This window comes from Medicago truncatula, chromosome 6 (assembly GCF_003473485.1).
Source record: "Medicago truncatula cultivar Jemalong A17 chromosome 6, MtrunA17r5.0-ANR, whole genome shotgun sequence".
Taxonomy (NCBI): domain Eukaryota; kingdom Viridiplantae; phylum Streptophyta; class Magnoliopsida; order Fabales; family Fabaceae; genus Medicago; species Medicago truncatula.
Window position 1 is genome coordinate 8539373 of NC_053047.1, and position 18451 is coordinate 8557823.

The 18451-nt window shown below is 32.5% G+C and overlaps 2 protein-coding genes across 2 annotated transcripts; both read right to left on the reverse strand.

Annotated features, from left to right (window-relative positions):
* Positions 1-2738: 2738 nt before the first annotated feature.
* LOC25495719 (hydroquinone glucosyltransferase) lies at positions 2739-4551 on the reverse strand. The gene has a single exon (XM_013595948.3). The coding sequence runs from the start codon at positions 4313-4315 to the stop codon at positions 2885-2887; it is 1431 nt and encodes a 476-aa protein (XP_013451402.1). The 5' UTR covers positions 4316-4551; the 3' UTR covers positions 2739-2884.
* A 12604-nt stretch (positions 4552-17155) lies between these two features.
* Positions 17156-18451, reverse strand: LOC11412528 ((+)-cis,trans-nepetalactol synthase NEPS2). Its single transcript, XM_003618808.4, has 2 exons — positions 18089-18451; positions 17156-17732 (listed from the first exon to the last, which is right to left on the reverse strand). The coding sequence occupies exons 1-2, from the start codon at positions 18359-18361 to the stop codon at positions 17211-17213; spliced, it is 795 nt and encodes a 264-aa protein (XP_003618856.1). The 5' UTR covers positions 18362-18451; the 3' UTR covers positions 17156-17210.

An 18451-nucleotide genomic window follows, 5' to 3' on the forward strand; every position in this document is an offset into this window, starting at 1 on the left:
GCAAACCAGAGAGAAGTATGTTTAATAACAACCAAGAAAGTTGTGTCATTTTGTTTTTCCAATACAAGGGTCTTTTGTTTTAGCAAACACCTTGCTAATATAGTATTTATTTTTTTGGGTTCAATTGATTTTTTTAACTGAACCTATTGAGCTGAACCGAGCTATTCGTGAGCTTTAATCGAGTCGAGTTCGAACTGAAAAATTATTTCGTAACGAATTTGAGTTGAGTTTCGAGCCGAACTAAATTTTATCGAGTCGAGCCGAGCTGAAGCAAGTTTGACTCAGCTCGACTCATTTCCAGCTCTAGAGAAGAGCGTGGGAATGAATGCAAGCATCAAACTTGAACACGCAGTTTCAGGAGAGGGGAAGGCATATAATTTGAGTCTAAGAATAATGGTGAAGAAATGGAACGGTCTAAGCAAATCGGATGAAATAGTTTTTCAAATCAAGGTGTGACTATAGGAAATCATAATGGTAATTTAGTTGTGAAGAAACTTTTCTTTAGAGGAGGCAGCTAACTCTAAGCAGATCTTTTAAATTTAAGCTATCTTAATAATTTTAGTCTATGCTTTTGTCATAATATGCAATTATAAATCTTCTATATGTACTATACTAGTATATTGAGAATCTATTCAAGTTGCAACACACAATAATGTTATAAACTATTTTATGTACAAGACTGAGTGTAGCTTTACTTGTGCTCCTTTATTTTAAACATTTTAAAGGGTCTCACTAAAATTTATTTTAGGCATTTCAATAAATTTGGTCGACCTTTTCTTCATTCGTCTCTATTCTCTAGTGTCGTAAATGAATCTTGTGTTTTGGGTTGTCTCCGGTATCACGTTTCTATTTGTGTCTCCCATTAGACTAGTGGACGTTGAAGCAGGATGAGTTTGAAAAACGGAGGTGGTGGTTTGAAGAGGACCATGGAGGGAGAGTGAGATAGATCAGAGTAGAGCTTTGAGAATGGTCGTAAGAAATAAGATGAGACAATCTCATGGTTTAATTTTTGAGGAATGAGGGGTGAGGTGATGAGTGGGGAGGTTGTGATAAAAGATATTAGCTACAAAATTAGCTACTAAGTAGCTACAAATTAGCTACGAAAATTGTCGTAGCAAATCACATATTTTCTTGTTGTGGATGTTGAACAATTAGAAGTGTAATGTGTGAGCAGTGCATATGTAGAAATTTATGGAATTCTGAAGAAACTCCACTAAAGGAACACATAATAACTACAAATGGGGCTACTCACAGAGCATTTTGGCAATCAAGCAATAACAAGTTTCCCTAAAAAGTTAGAGTTCAGAAGAATAGCCTAATGCACACCATCTATTTTGTGTTCATCATATGTTGGTTTCACTGTTGGTTTATCTTCTTATTAGATTTACTCTTTAGATGATAACATAACAAATTAAAATAACTACTTCAAATGATGAGTGAATCATCATATGAAAGTTGTTAACATATGCTATTCAAACTCAATCACTATGTAGAAATATTTCTCCCAATATATGCCATACTCACACGTCTATATCAAATATTTTATAAGTTATAATATGTTACAAATAGAAGGCTTAAAACAGAAAATATTAATTTGTATATTATAAAATCATAAACTATGGAGATCCTAGGAAGTTGGCAAACATCAATATAAAAAATTATAGGCATAGTTTTTTTTAACAAGATTATTGGCATAAAAATTAAAGGTACTAATGCATGTGCAAACATATATGTATTTACATGGGAAATAATCTTCTGTATATGTGTACTAGAAACTGTAAATACAAGAACATGCAATTCAGCCGTTGTTTTTTTTTATTCATAATAACCGAAAATTTCACAAACAAGAATTAATTGGTTACGTACATATGTGCAAAGAAAAATTTGTTATACATGAATTCAATGAAGGTGATCCATGTATATAAATCAATGGGAAAAGTCTAGTTGCAAATTCTGCTTCTCTCTGCTTTGCAAGGTTAGGTAATTTATAAATACTTTGGATTGTCTCCTCAATACAATAATATTGCAAGAGTACCAAATCGTCTTTTTTCACTTTGTTTATTTCTCTTTACTCCCCTTTAAATATGGTAAAGTTTGATTCTTTTGCTTTATTCCATCTTCATTTACTCTTGAAATATGTGAGGTGACTAGTCAAATGGTCCGGTGGTTATAAGTAGGGAGAATCCTCCTAAAAAATAAGCTTTTTAGCTTGAATATATTATGTCAAATCAAGTTCAAATTTTAAGATGGTATAAGAGTCTTTCGTAAATGTCCAATATTATGTGTGGGGGTTTGATGGAAATCTCACATTGATCGGTGAGATGATCAATATAATGGTTATAAGTGAGGCAGCCATTATCCAATGAACTAGATTTTGAATTTGAGTCAAAATAGTTTGTTCCCTAACTATGATCAGACCCCAAATCTCTTATATGCGTAATAAGCTATCTATGATGCATAGGTACGGGTACCGGTGTGTAATACGGCAATTTTAGAAAAATGAGGTATAAAACATAAAAATAAAAAAATAAAAAAAATCAAGTGAATTACTCCACTTCTATCATCATGTTGCTTGAGAGTTTTGTTTTTGTGCATCCCTTCTACTATTTTCATCAAAAGCAAGATAATTTTGGTTATTTTTTCAATGCCCTCGCGTTTTTACTGCACCAACTACGACGAAATAACTAAGTAAAAATAGATACGGTTTGCTGCAAGGAAAAAATAAAAATAGTAAAAAATAATGAAAATGTTTGACATCAAATTCACATAAGTAAGAAATTATTACATAGCTTTAATACCTTAAATAATATATTTAAATGATAAAAGAAACAATAAGAAAAATGTAATTTAGATGAGTACATTATTAATAATTTCTTAAAGCTACTCAACATGTATATTGTTGCCACTTTAAGGCTAGAGAAGAAAGTGCTTTCCTAGAAGAACCATGCTCACTTAGCACAGTAGCAGCACCAACACTCAATTCTTTGATTTTCTTTCTAATTTCAAAGCTTTCATCTCCTTTCATGATTCTTTTTATAGCTTTGGCAACTTCCTCTTGTTTTATAATCCCAGTTTCATCATCAACCTTTGGCCTCACTGCCACTTTGAGTACATCAGTGAGTAATTTTGCATTCATCCTTTGCTCTGCAAACAATGGCCATGCAATCAACGGCACGCCGTTAACCACACTCTCCAAAGTTGAACTCCAACCACAATGACTTAAAAACCCACCAATTGATCCATGACCAAGAATCTCAACTTGTGGTGCCCATGATGCAACTACTAGTCCATTTTCTTTTGTTCTTTCCAAAAAACCATTTGGTAAATACTCTAATGGATCATTGTTTTGTCCACTAAAATAGGCAGAACTAGAATTTTTACTTGGAGCTCTCACAACCCACAAGAATTTGTGACCACTCAATTCTAGACCAAAAGCTAACTCGTTGAGTTGATCTTGAGAGAGTGTTCCACCACTTCCAAAAGAGACAAAAAGAACAGAACTTGGTTGTTGATTTTCCAACCACCTTAAACACATTGACATGTTTGCTTCATTATTTGACTCATTCCTAATCATAGGTCCAACCGGATAAACACTAGGTTTCTCTCTATCTTGAAGAACCCTTATGACTTCCGGTTCCAAATCAGTGAAAGTATTCATAATAACACCATCAAACAATGATAATTTTTGACACACATCAAGAATTGATTTGTAGGCATCACTTGATCTTTCACAGATAAACGGGTCGGGAAGCTCTTTGATATGGAGAGGAATAGAAAAACCAGGAATATTTACTGTTTCATAACTTGATCCTAAGAACTGAGTTGATGCAGCTTCATCAAGGTTTGGAATAGTGAGAAATAAAGAGAATAAAACAGCTCCTGAGGAAAAGAAAAGGTATGATAAAAGGTTGAAATGTTTCGCAACATCATGTGCATCGGTTGAAAACATGCTGAAAACTAAAGCAACTAGGCGAGTTTTTGAAAGGAGTGATTTTACTTCTTCATAAAGAAATGGAATAGAGTGTTTCACTATGAGTTTCATCTGTGTTGCAGGATCAAGATTATGTGGAAGGTCTTCAATGTTGACTTGGGGAAGAACAATGAAGTTCATGTTTGGTGGAAGAGTGTTCAAGATGGATTGCATGGAAGGAGTTAGTGGACCAAGTGTGGGAATGAGGAATGTGATATGGTATTCATTGTGATTTTGGAGTAATAGTTTAGCAAACTCAACTAGTGGAATCAAATGGCTCAATCCAGGTGAAGGAACCATAGCAATGCATGTCTTTTTCTCCATGCATGTAATTGAATTTGACATGGATGATGAAAAACAAAGTATTTTTGTAAGATGGATATCTCCTAAAGATGCTTTTATAACATTTTTGTTTTGTTTTTAACTCTTCTATTTGTAGGGAAAGAGACTCTGGTGATTTAGAATTCGATTGAAAGATAAGTGAAATCTGATTAAAAATTATTTCAAAAAGAATTCAAATTCGGATACTTCCAAACAATTTGTTTTTAATTGATTCTCATTAACTATTGGAGCGTAATAATTATACAAGACAAAGAATGTTTAAAAGCATAGCATTGCAATGCCTTTCATGAATATTTTATGGAAAACAATTGAGCTGCACTATAATGTACTATTATTTTAAGAACTTTGTGACAAGTGATGTAAGCTCTTGCGTATGTTATTCTTTCTAGAAGGAAAAAACACTATCTAATATTCGGTCATATGAACTTAATGTAATGTAAAAGTTAAAAATTATATCGTGACTTTGATGTATATTGACATTTATTCATTTAGTCTGTCTTTGGACTGCTAAAATTGGTAGACACCCAAAACCCATTTGCACATTGAGGGAGAGATATAGAGTTTGATAGATGTGATATGTTGCTGATGTGATAGAGAGAAAGATAAAAGAGAAAAGCCCCTTTGAACTTGAGAATGGATTCCATTCGATCACAAAGTCCCAACATTCACACAATAGGTTATATCGGTGATCATTTGATCGACATTGGACCATGCATATTTCAAATCTCAGTTTTATAGTTTTTTCGAAAGAAAAAATTCGACTTCGTGAATACAGGGACTTATTGGCCGCTGGTGATTAAGAGTGTCACTCTTTATAAATTTTAGTTAGACCTTATTTTAATCTATGTAGAACTTGGTTCTCCAATGCCCAAAACACATAGACCATAAGTGAACATAACATAACTATAGAATGAAATGATACAATAAAACTGAGAAGAGTGACACTCCTTACACACTTATAATATGCTGACAACTGTTTCCTATTTTGTGGGGAAAATGAAAAAGAAGCACAAACTATATTAGAAGCTCTTATAAAATATGAAGGGGCCTCAGGGAAGACAATAAATTTACATAAATGATCAGAAATATTTTTTACCAAGAACACGAATCACACGACTAGGGAGATGGTGAAGAGAATTTTACAAGTTTCAGAGAGTATAGGCTCAGGAAAATATTTGGGTTTACCATCGAGACCGCATTTGGAAGAGAGAATACAAAATTGGTCATGAAAACATTTATCCATTGCAGGAAGAGAGGTACTAATTAAATCAGTTTCTCAATTGATTCCAACTTATTTTATGAGTTTCTTTCTACTTCCGACAACTTTAGGGGAGGAGATGCAAATGTTGTTGAATTTGTTTTGGTGGGGATCAAATAGACAAAACGCGAAAGGTATCAACTGTTAAGGTGGGAGAAGCTAACGTTGAGGATAAAATATAGAGGTATGGGTTCAATTTGACAATGCTTGGGAAGCAAGGTTGGAGGTTAGAAACCAACCATGATACTATACTTGCAAGAGTTTTCAAAACTAGATATTTTTTAAGAGGGAATTTTGTGGATTCAAAACTGGGGTGTAGAAATTACTCTATAACTGAGAATACAACTAATCAACTTTTTAATCTCTCGAGTGACATAATGAAAAATAAACAACTATTAAAATAGAATAACAATAAAGGAAATAATATATATATTTTAACATGGGGTCACAACCCGAGTTCTGTATGGGGTAGTATCCATGTTTCACATGTAATAGTCAGAGGAGGCCTTAGATGGAGATTGGGAGACGGTTCAAAAATCATAAGCATGGCGTGGTCCTTGGATTAGTAATGAAGGGAGTGCATATGCGACAAGCAACATACCGATGGGGACGGAGGGCATGATGGTTAGAGAGTTGATTGACGCAAACGACAATGAGTGGAATAATAATAATAATAATAATAATAATAATAATAGTAATAATAAAAGGGAAAATTACACCAAACTCCCCTAAACTTTATGCAAAAGTAAGATACATCCCCTCTATTTTTTCACTATGCACAAACCTCCCTTATTTATTTGATGAATCCCCGTGAGCTTAGCTCAATTGGTAGGGATGTTGCATGTTATATGCAGGGGCCGGGGTTCGAACCCCGGACACCCCACTTCTCCACAATTAAATTGTGTGAGCTCTAACCACTAGGCCACTTGACCAAAACAAAAAAAAAAATCACGTGTGAGACCCCCTTTGCCTAACACTGTTAATTGACGGTCATTATTGTAACTTTTTTCCCAGTGTAAAGAGGTATGTTTGATCTTGGTTCCTAAAAACGGTTGTTTTCTTGTTCCTTTTCCGCGTTCCTATTTCTGTTGGATTTAGGAGACTCCCTCTACCAAAGAGCGGATCATGAAGTTAAAAGGAATGCTAATAGCACTTAGCAGATTCATCTCCAGATCCGCCCAACACGCCCTTCCTTTCTTCAGACTCCTAAGGAAATAAGCGATCCACTTAGTAAAGTAATCAAGAGCTACGATCAAAAATTTCACCTGGCCGGCTCCCTTGTGGAACAGTCCTAGGAGCTGGTCAAATTACAACTTGTCCTTTGCTTGTGTAGTTTTTGTCTTAAAATAAATTTTAAAGAAATAAAATACAACTAGCCTTTTCATTACCGATACTAAGAGAGAAGTTGGAGTTTTTCTTACTAAAAAACTAGGGCCGGCTTGTATCATACTTTATACATGTCTTCCACTACATCCTTTAATACCATTCAATTTGATTTTTTTTTCCTATGAGAAAAAAAAAAGCAACCCTCAGTTTAATGTATCAGATTACATTAAACAAAATTGAATTAAAAAAAGGAAAATGTGATCAGTGGAAGACAAACAATTGCAGCAATGAAAACAAGGAATACAGCAAGATCAGTGGAAGTAACGGCAGAGATGAGTTGCAAGATGTCGATTAGAATCTAGAAAGTTCATACAGAATATGTGATCATGAGAGCAAATGTGTTATTTTCTCTTTTGCACTGATATTTCACTTTTTAATTGTTTATTTTAAATAACTGAATTTAATAAAAAAAAATAAATGAGCAATAGAAATGGAGAGTGCACATGAGGGAGGTGACGTCGTGCGTTTCGTCGCTGCTATGTGTCGCACCATATAGCAGTTCTCTTAAAAAAAACGTTATGTTCCCCAATTATGTCACCATATTAATGTGTAGTATTGTCCATTAATATAATACCAAAACCAAACTTGCTGAAACTAGGATATGCAATAAACAATTGAACTTGATTTTTTCTTTTTAAATTATGAAAAACCGTTTGCAATAAGTATGAATTCAAAGTTGTTGTTTTGTAACGAATTCATGTTGTAACAACTGATCTTTATATAAATCCAAATTATTAATTCTTATTATTAACTTAATATTAGCATTTAGTCAACATTTAACCTAATTAGCCCATAGCCCATTTGTATATATAAATACCATTCAGTCATAGAGAGAGCCCTACCAGATCTTAAAATTGTGCAGCACCATTTTGTGTGTGTGTGTGTGATCGTCTCTCACACTTGATTTGATTTGAAGAGCTAATGTCATCAGATTGATAAATCGATCACACATTTTTCTTCTTCTATACGAGAGCTATCATTTTTACCGGTTAGTTCTCGTTCTTGTTAAGTTCTTGATTTTCATTTAGTATATGTTGAAATGTATGATATTTGATTTTTAAATTGATATATTTTCCCTCTCCGGCTTATCAGAGATGATAAGACCAACATGTTATGTTGAATTGTCATTTCATCCATGCGGTGGCATAGTACTATGGATCTCCTAATCAAATACTTCACAGTAGAATGATATCAAATAAAGTTAAAGAGTCTAGTCTCGACATAGAGCATGCATGTTATTGTTTGAATTGTGATAGATTGATCTGGCTGAATTTAGGGGGTTAGTACTATGGATCTCCTACTTGGTGAATTATATGGTGAAGTTTAAACTTTGATGGTTAGAATAGTTTTTTTTTTTTTTTTTTTTGTAAATATGATTTGATAAAATATGGGGCTTACTTGATAACTTTGTGTTTTCCTCTCAATCATTTTACTGTGATTGCATGTTTTCAAAACTCACCCTTTCTTTGTTTGTATTTGTCTGCCTTAATCCGCGTTTGTGAAATCGCACTAAATACATGTTGTTGAGTCTTGAGGTTTAAGGTGGTAGAAGTCCACTGTGATAGTGACACTTGAAAGTTGAAAATGGATTGTTAGAGTATATTTTAGTTCTAATGTATATAATGATTTATTTTTTAAAGAGAAGATTGGTCTTATTTTTTATAGTTAATTATTTATAATTCTTTTTCTTTACCGTGAAATGACTATTTAAAAGTATTTTTTCTCCATTGTGAAATGCGTGTCACACCATTTCTTATCAATCCTTGATTGCCTATGCACTATTATTGAGACTTGAAAGTTGTCTTGCAAGTTTTTTTGTTTGTCTTTCTTTTCACCCAATTTACTTTTTGTTTGTTTCCTTAGGTGTTCTAGACAAAACTCTGGTTAAGTATGACCTTAGAATTATTTTAGATTGCATTAAAATTTGTCAATTTTGATCAAATAGAGTATCTACATAGATCTTGCTTTCTTTTATTTATTTACTACAGTTTTAGTTCTTGATATAGTTTGCTGACATTGATTGATATATACTCATAATTCCCACCAAGTTGGATGATGCTTGATTGTGGTTGTTTAATTGAATTAAAGAATTTGAAAGGACATTTCTATTCTTGTTTTCAAGTATTTTATTGATCGAGAATCGGTTAATTATGTTTGGTGATCACATTCTAGAAATTGGCAATGCAATCGAAGAAGAAACTTAGGAAATTGTGCACCCAGTAAAATTTCTAGTCTTTTAGTTTTTATTTTGTATAATTAGAAGAACTAAACATGGTTATATGGTGTAGTATCAACCTATTAATTAAGCATGGAATTCACTGGATCTTAGTGCATGTTTATTATACATTGGATGAATCTTGAACGTATGTCATGTTCTAAACTTTCAACCTTCTGTAAACTTTAATTTGTGTCAATTATTTGAGATTTCAATATGTTCTTATCAATACATGTAAAGAAAATGTTGATTAATTAGTGTATGCTTGAAAGTTTTGTATTTTGGGTTTATATGTGTGTTGAAAGTTTTGTAGCATCATTAAAGGTCTAAGACACATCGATGCTTTGAAACAAGAGGTTGATGAGATCCTAAAGGTAATTTAAAAATGTAAATGTTGATATTGTTTTTTTAGTATATGTCAATATCGAAATTATACATTGAAGTTTCTATTAGATATCTTTTGTTTGTTAGGTTGAGCCATGAATTTTTGCTTGACAACCTGATTGCAAACTAACTAACTTCATGGCAGAAACTAACAAAAAAGAAATCTCTATTAGAAACTTCAATGTATAATTTCAATATCGACATATATTAAAATACAAGATCAACATGTGCATGTCAAATTACATTTATGATCTCATCAGCCTCTTGCTTAAAAGCTTATCTGTGTCTTGACCTTTCATGAAGCTTAACTCAACATACAATAATTTAGAGCATACACTAATTGATCGACACTTTGTTTGCATGTATTGATTACCATATATATGTTGAAATGTCAAATCTTGGACACACATTAAAGTTCACGGAAGGATGCCTACAAATTAAAGTTTAGACTTTCACACACGTTCGAGATTCATCCAATGGAAAATAAACATGCACTAAGATCCAAAGATTTTCATGCTTAACTAATAGGTTAATACTACATCATATAACCAATGTCTAGTGCTTCTAATGATACGAAAAATTAATTTGAGAAACTACTAATTCCACCGGTCCACAATTTCCTAAGTTCTTTTTCGACTGCATTGTCAATTTCTCCAATGTGATAATAAAACATAATCAACCGTTTCTTGGTCAAAAAGATATTTGAAAACAAGTATACACATGTCCTTGCAAATTCTTTACTTCAATTAAAAAGCCTCAACAAAATATCATCCAACTTGGTGGAAATGAGTATATAGATCAATCAATGTGAGTGAACTATATCAAGTACTAAAACTCAATAAATGAATAAAAAAACAAATCTACGTTTGGTACTCTAAAACAATGTGAGTGATCAGAACTCTTGATTTGGAAAAAAATATAACAAGTTAATCATATGTAGTAACTAATTAGAGTTACTCGACATTGTTTTAGTGTGGAGTGTGATAATAAGTTAGTTATTATTGTGTGGAAGTGGTATTTGAAGTTTCTCATAAGTTAGTTGTACTCTTGCAAGTTATGGTAGATTGTTAGACACTGCTGTATCAATTAAATTCAATGTTGTATTTGTGACCTTCATCATTTTTATCGGTTAATTCTCATTCTTGTTGGACATTTTTAATACTAAGATTTAATAATTATCGGGGACACATTGAACCATATTGTAGTTTTTGAAAATACATTCAAATAAGATGTTTGTTTGTCTTTAACTTAGATTCTAGTGTTACTCATTTTAATTTTCATGTTTAACATCATCACAACGGGTATGTAGGTTTAATTTGGTATACTATCAATTTAAAAATGTGCTCTTTGATATGGTCCACTTTCAGCTTGGTTTTTGTTAATTACATCTTTGTTGTTTTAATTTCAAATGAAAATAGTTTCTACAATGCTAACTTTTCATAGTAGATTTTCGGTAATTAGATCTTAATTTAGATTTCCGATGATTAGATTTTAATTTCTTACAAGGTGTAATTTGGGTCACTTGGGGAAAAATAGCTTCATATTTTAATATTCTTGAATCTTTGTTGGTGTTGAAATTAGTGACATAGACAACGGTTCAAACCTTATTTCAGAATAACAATCTATAACAAGTTAAGGATATTCACTAATTTGGACAATCATCCATTTCGTCATCTTAACTAGAGTTTGTGGACTTTGGTTTCATGTGGAGTGTGACTATAAGTTAGCTGTAACTTTTTCCAGAGGTAACTTTTTTTTTTGTTTGTCAACCATTTAGTGCAAGCTTGAAACTATTATTAATCGAATATCTTTTTTTTTTCTTCTTCACATAGCTGAATTTTTTCCTTTAACAATAATATGAATGTATAATTATCAAAGGAGGGTCAAATTAAGATCCGTCCAAATTAAGCTTGATTGATCTATATATTCATTTCTACCAAGTTGGACGATGCTTGCTTATGGTTGTTTAATTGAAGTGAAGAATTTGAAAGGACATTAGTAACCACTTTTCAGTTATCTTATTAACCTAGAAGTAGTTGATTATGCTTCATTATATCATTGGATAAATTGAAATTGTGCACCAGTTGAACTCTAGTTTTTTTTTTTTTTTTTTGAATCATTAGAAGCCCTATGTATTGGTCATAGAGTGTAGGATTAACTTATTAGTTAAGCATGGAAATCTTGAATGTGTGTCAAGATCTAAACTTTAATTTGTAGCTTCCTTCTATGAACTTTGATGTTGGAATCTATACATTAAAGTTCACATAAGAGACATTCTTTCTTTGAAAAGGAAAGTTATACATAAAATGCTTGGAATAATAGGCTACCTCCACATGGTTAGACAATGTTTTTTCAATTCAAGATAAAATCATGCTCATAAGAATCTAGGTGGAGTATTTTTTCAAATCAGAAATTTTTCTATTCTGTCCACGTTGATGTTTACCAATCCCAAAAAATAAATAGGTTCTCTCAATTCAAGATTGCAATTTGAATTGATCATTTCATTAGGAGTTTACATTATTTCCCCCTTGTCTCTACTTTTTTATTTTCATTTTAAAAAATGAACTCAAATTTTGTTCATGAGAATTTTGAATAGGGACACAATAATTTAATTACGATGAAAAATCTCATTGTAGAAACGTAAGATGTCAATGTTATGTTTCCCAAAACTATTTTATAGGTACATTACCTTCAAAAAGAAGGTGACAAAATTAAATAAAATTGATATCTAACTTTTTCTCTTATCATCTTTATCAAGCAAAGAAACAATTTTCTAGGTTTTTTCCTTCTCACCGGCAAGTGTTATGTTGCAATTTTGAATTGAGAGGACCTATTTATGTTTTGAGATTGGTAAACATTAAGGTGGATAGGGAAGTCTCTTATTTGAAATATAAATACTCTATTTAAATTCGTACAAGCATGTTTTAATATGATATGCTAAAACATTTAAAACATTGTCAATAGTAACCATGTTGAGGTAGCCTATTATTCTATACATTTGTTGTATAACTTACTCTTTTAAAGCATAGATGTCTCTTATGTGAACTTTAATTTGTAGATTCCAACATTAAAGTTCATATAAGGAAGCTACAAATTAAAGTTTAGACCTTGACACACATTCAAGATTCATCAAATAGAAAATAAACATGCACTAAGATCCAGAGATCTCCATGCTTAATTGGTTGGTATTGAAATTAGTGATACACACACACACACACACACACACACACACACACATATATAGGATATATCTAGTGAGAATGGTATTTTATATGAGAATGTGAGAATGAATTTTCAGCCTTTAGATTAATTAAAATCATCTGATTGATATTAAAATAGTCACTTAGTGGTTACGGTGCACTTTCAAACCTATCTTTCAAAACAGGTCCATTTTGCTTCTCAGTGACACATATGAAGACAAAACATCTGCTTCACCCGCCAGACACGATAACAAAATTGTGGTTGATAACCATGTAATGGTGTCATAAAATCCTTGGTTTTGAAATCAACATTCATCTATATAAAAAATAAAAAAAACCTACGTATTGATCATAAAGGCTGAAATCAACATCCTTGCTTCGTATTGTTGTTTACACATATCATAAGGCTGTAACACACATATAAAAGACTAAAATGCCCCTCTGTAGTTAACTACCGCCGGTTTCTTTTTTCCTCGGCAGTTTACTGCAGCTGGTTCTAGCGGCAGTTAACTGCCGAGGAAATCAATTATGCAGACTGTGGGTTATGAATAATTCAACCAAGTCAATTTCGGCCAGTTTTTACATGTAATTAAACCAGAGCATTTCCAAAGCCAATATACCTCATACAACATTTGCACTCAGTCATAAACAAGAAAAATACATTATCTTTTACAATTGTCCATAATTAAATCAAACCGACATTTGGTTCAAACCAACAGGCATTTTCATGTTTTACATGTGTTTCAGCCTTATGATATGTGTGAACAACAAATTTCAATCAAGATTCAAGAATATTGAAAAATGAAACTTTTTTTTCCCTAAGTGACCCAAAGTACACCGCACAAGAAATTAAGATCTAATCACCGAAAATCTACTATATGAAAAGTTTGCATTGCAGAAACTATTTTCATTTAAAATTAAAATATCAAAGATGCGATTAACAAAAATTGAACTTATAGTGGAACATATCAAAGAACACATTTTTAAATTGATTGTTACCAAAACAAACCTGCATACCCGTTATGATGATGTTAAACATGAAAACTAAAACGAGTAACACTAGAATCTAAGTTAAAGACTAACAAACCTCTTATTTGAATTGATTTGCAAAAACAACCATATGGTTCAATGTGTCCCCGATAATTATTAGTATTATTAAAAATCTCCATGTATTTATGACAGTACAAGGGTGTTTGTAGACCTTATATATAACAGTTTTCATCTATATTGAAAGAATGCAAAATAACTTGATAGCAATTAAGTGTAACCACTTCACAACTTGATAGGAAACTAACTAACTTTATGCAGAAACTAACAAACAAAAAAAAATCTCTAATAGAAACTTCAATGTATAATTTCGATATCGACGTATACTAAAAAAACAAGATCAACATGTGAATGTCAAATTACTTTTATGTTCTCATCAACCTTCTGCTTCAAAGCTTCTCTGTGCCTTGACCTTTCCATGAAGCTACAAAATATTCAACACACACCTAAGCACAAAATACAAAACTTTAGAGCATGAAATAACTGATAAACACTTTCTTAGCATGCATTGATAACCACATGTTGAAATCTCAAATCATTGACACACATTAAAGTTCATAGAAGAAAGCTGCAAGTTAAAGTTTAGACAAACTGAAAAATAAACATGCACTAAGATTTAGAGATTTAAGCTAAAACTACACCATATGATCAATATCTAGTGCTTCTAATGACTCTTTAAGCTAAAGCTACACCATATGACCAATATGTAGTGCTTCTAATGACAAAAAAATTTAATGAGACTACTAATTCAACTTGGTGCAAAATTTCCTAAGTTTCCTATTTGATTGCTTTGTCAATTTCTCCAATGTGATAATGAAGCATAATCAACTACTTCTTGGTCAATAAGATACCTCAAAAAAAGTATACAAATTGATCGTACCTGATCAGAAGGTGACTGTCGGTGCTTTGAATGTGGTGGTCTTAGTGGTGGTGAAATGCAACAAAATGCTTCTTTGAGCGGATGGGGGGTGTGTACCTGCAGGCACTCCGACGCTCAAGTAAGTAGAGATCAGAGAGAGTGAGGGTTTAGAGGAAGAGATTCTACCTTGGGGACTGCTGTGAGTCCCCTATTTATAGAGGTGGAGGGTTGCAGAGCCGTTGTAATGGCACACCTGACTCTAGCAGTTATGAAATCATGGAAAGTGTAACCGCCAGAGAGTTTATTGCGGGAACCTACAGAGAGACGTTGTGACTCGTTTGAACCAGTCTCTTTCGCTCTGTGCACCTCCTTGTCTGAAAGGGGGATGTTGCAAGTAACTTTGTCAAACGTGATGTTTGGGCTTTAGATCGTATTGGGCCTAAGTATATGGGCCAAATGTCCTTTTGACCGGTCCAGAACACAAATGTCCTTGCAAATTCTTTACTTCAATTAAACAGCCACAACCAAGCATCGTAGAAATTGGTGGAAATGAGTATATAGATCAATCAATGTGGAGGCATTATATCAAGAACTAAAACTCAATAAATGAATAGAAGAAACCAAAATCTATGCAGGTAGTCTATTTGATCAGAACAAAATAAACAAAGTCTTGCCATATTTGGTGTAAAATTCATGAATGTTGATAAAAATATGTTCCTTACATGTCTTCACGCACTACAAAATAACAGGTGAATTAGGACGGTTTTATTACGGCGGCTTCCAATAACCGCCACTTGAAACGGTACATTGTGGCAGTTTTTGAAATACTTCAATTTAGTCTCTTAATTATCATTAAAAACAACAAAATAGTCCCTAAACTATCATAAAAAACTACAACTAGGCTGCCATCAAAAAATGTTTTTAAAAAAATATATATATTTCATTTATTCTCCTCTAATCCACAGCTGTTTTGCTAGCTTATGTATTCTAAAATGACAACAATTGTAGTGTTCAAAGAACCAACAAAAAATTGGATTTGGCTAAACTTTTACAACCAGATGCCACAAACCCCTTTTACAACCAAAAAAAAATATCTAAAATAGAAACTAACCTGGTGGGAGCGTGGTGGTGGTTGGCGGCGAGAAGAAGAGAAGGTTTTGCCTTATACTTAGCGTAATTAATTTGTTATTAATTATGGTGTGCCACATAATTTAAAAAAATGACAAATCATCAATTTGTTGTACATAAATCATAGAAATGGACCGAAAATGAGTGACTTTGAAAATAGGGAGACTAATATTGCAAATAAGATAAAATAGGGGGGCTAAAACTGTAATTAGACTAAAAAAATAAATTAGATTAAAACATTATTAATATCTAATTAGTGTACATGTGGCGTCTGGACAAGTTAATTGATAGACTTACATTTTGGATGATGTTTTTAGAATGTCTCTTAATTGAATTCGATTTTTATGATGAAATTTAATTGGCTAAAAAGGTTTAAGGTCATGAACTTCTAAATAACTTGAATGTATGCTAATTTAATTGATAGACTTTACAGGAAGTGGAAAAGGCTTGAGTATGTTTATGTTTATGAACATGATTTAATTTCATTAAGGTTTTTGTTTAAGAAAAATTATTTATAGAGAAAATGAAACTAAGGTGGATTTGATTTGCTAAATAGAAATTTTAAGAAAAAGGTTTTTGTTTAAGAAAAATTATGTTTGATTTAGATCAAAAAAAGAAATTTTTTATGACAAGTATATAATGTTATGACCAAAAAATTAATAACTTAACTATTTAATATTTAACTTAACATCCCTAAAAAAAATATTTAACTTAACATTTTAATGTTTAATTTGAAGTTATTGATAAATTAATGATTAAAGTTAAATAGGTAAATTTATAAACTAATCAAGAATCTAATCAATGACATGTCAGCAAAAAAAAGTTAACAGAAACATGAGAAATGTTATTTAGTGTCCTAAGGAAAATGGTTAAGGAGATTAATATAGAAATTATGCATTGGAAATTGATGAAAAGTGGAATGTTTGATTTTATAAAAGTCAAAGTTGTTGTTTTAAATGAAAATTTTCTATTTTTAACATCCTTAATCATCGTCTTTAGGACATTGGTTAGCAAAACCCTAGAAACATATATACACATGTGAACTTTTGTGGAAAGAAATGAGACTAAAATTGACTCTAATATATCAGACAACCAGTTTAAGTTGTTAAAGTAATTTATATGACTAATCTTTGAGTTGGTAGTAGGATATCAAGTTTTTATACAAGAAATGTCAAAATTTTGTTTTAAAATTAATACTACTAGTGTTTAAATGAATATTGCTCTGGGATAAATTATTTGATTCATGGTACCCATAGTTTAGTCAATTTGTTTCATAGTACCCTCACAATATTTAAAGAATAATCTATTTTTTGTGTGTGTGCAAAATAGAAAACAATCCTAATACTTAAAATAAAACCAACAACTATTGGATTCTCTTTTAATGTTGTTATTGTTTTTAATTTATTTATTTAGACATTTATTTATACCTTGGCAAATCCACCATCGACAATAAGATCAAGACCAGTTACAAACTCAGCCTGATTAGAAACTAAAAACAATACAGCATCTGCCACATGTTTAGGTGTGAGCACCACTCCCTCAAGCCTTGCATAATTTTTATAATTCTCTTGTGCTTCCTCATTGCTCATTCCCAACAACTTACAAGTCAAAGGTGTTGCCAACCCATTCGGCGAGACAGAGTTCACTCTTATCCCGTGTGCGGCTAGTTGTACGCTGGCCGCACGCATTAGCCCCAATACTGCATGCTTTGACATCGTGTAATCCGTTGACCTCGAGCCTCCCCGGCTACCGCCAACACTCCCTGTACACACTATGCTCCCCCTTACGTGACCCTCTACCATTGCACGCGCCGCGTGTTTCACACACAACGACATTCCACGGACATTGACGGCAAATAAACGGTCAAGTTGGGACATATCAAGTTCCATTATTGTTTGAGCTGTGGAACTAATGATTCCAGCATTGCTGAACATGATATCCAGCTGTTGTGAGAATAACAAAATTTCATTTCTATTTTGTCACTTACATACTCAAATAGAAACAAAATAAGACCATCATGTTTGATAGAGATCACAACTAACTACAGTAGATAATTTAATATTAACATTTTAAAAATTTCATTTGATTAATATTCTCATTTGGTAGAGATTCTCATATTTATCCCCATGAGCATAGCTCAGTTGGCAGGGACATGCATTGTTATATGCATGGGCCAAGTTTCGAACCCCGGACACCCCACCTATTCACCTTGAAAAAAGGTGAATTCTAGCCACTAGCTCCCTGACAAAAAAAACAAAAAAAAAAGATTCCGATAAATAGGATTGGAAATACTACGAACCTGCCCATAAGTATTGACCGTTGATTGAACGAGATTTTTAACTTGATCTTCATCTGTCACGTCACAATGGATGTAGGTGCACCTTTGGTTGCCTATGGACGCAGCTACTTGATTTCCAAGCTCATCTTGGATGTCAGCAATCACAACCACACGCGTGCCTTCGTTCGCGAAGACACGCGCCGTGGCTTCACCTATGCCACTAGCACCTCCTGTTACTATGGCTACTTTGCCAGATAATCTTAGAGTGGTGTTTGTAGATGGAGCTTCTGCCATGTTTGGATGCAAATATAGTTGAAACTAAATATTATTAGAAGGTGGAAAGAGAGTGTACTATGGATTTTAAGCTTGTGCTATTTATAAAAT

Coding starts and splice junctions, on each gene's coding strand:
- LOC25495719 (XM_013595948.3), bottom strand. CDS start 4,315: ATGTCAAATTCAATTACATGCATGGAGAAAAAGACATGCATTGCTATG.
- LOC11412528 (XM_003618808.4), bottom strand. CDS start 18,361: ATGGCAGAAGCTCCATCTACAAACACCACTCTAAGATTATCTGGCAAA. Junction 17,733..18,088: donor CGGTCAATACTTATGGGCAG/GTTCGTAGTATT, acceptor TTCTCACAACAG/CTGGATATCATGTTCAGCAA.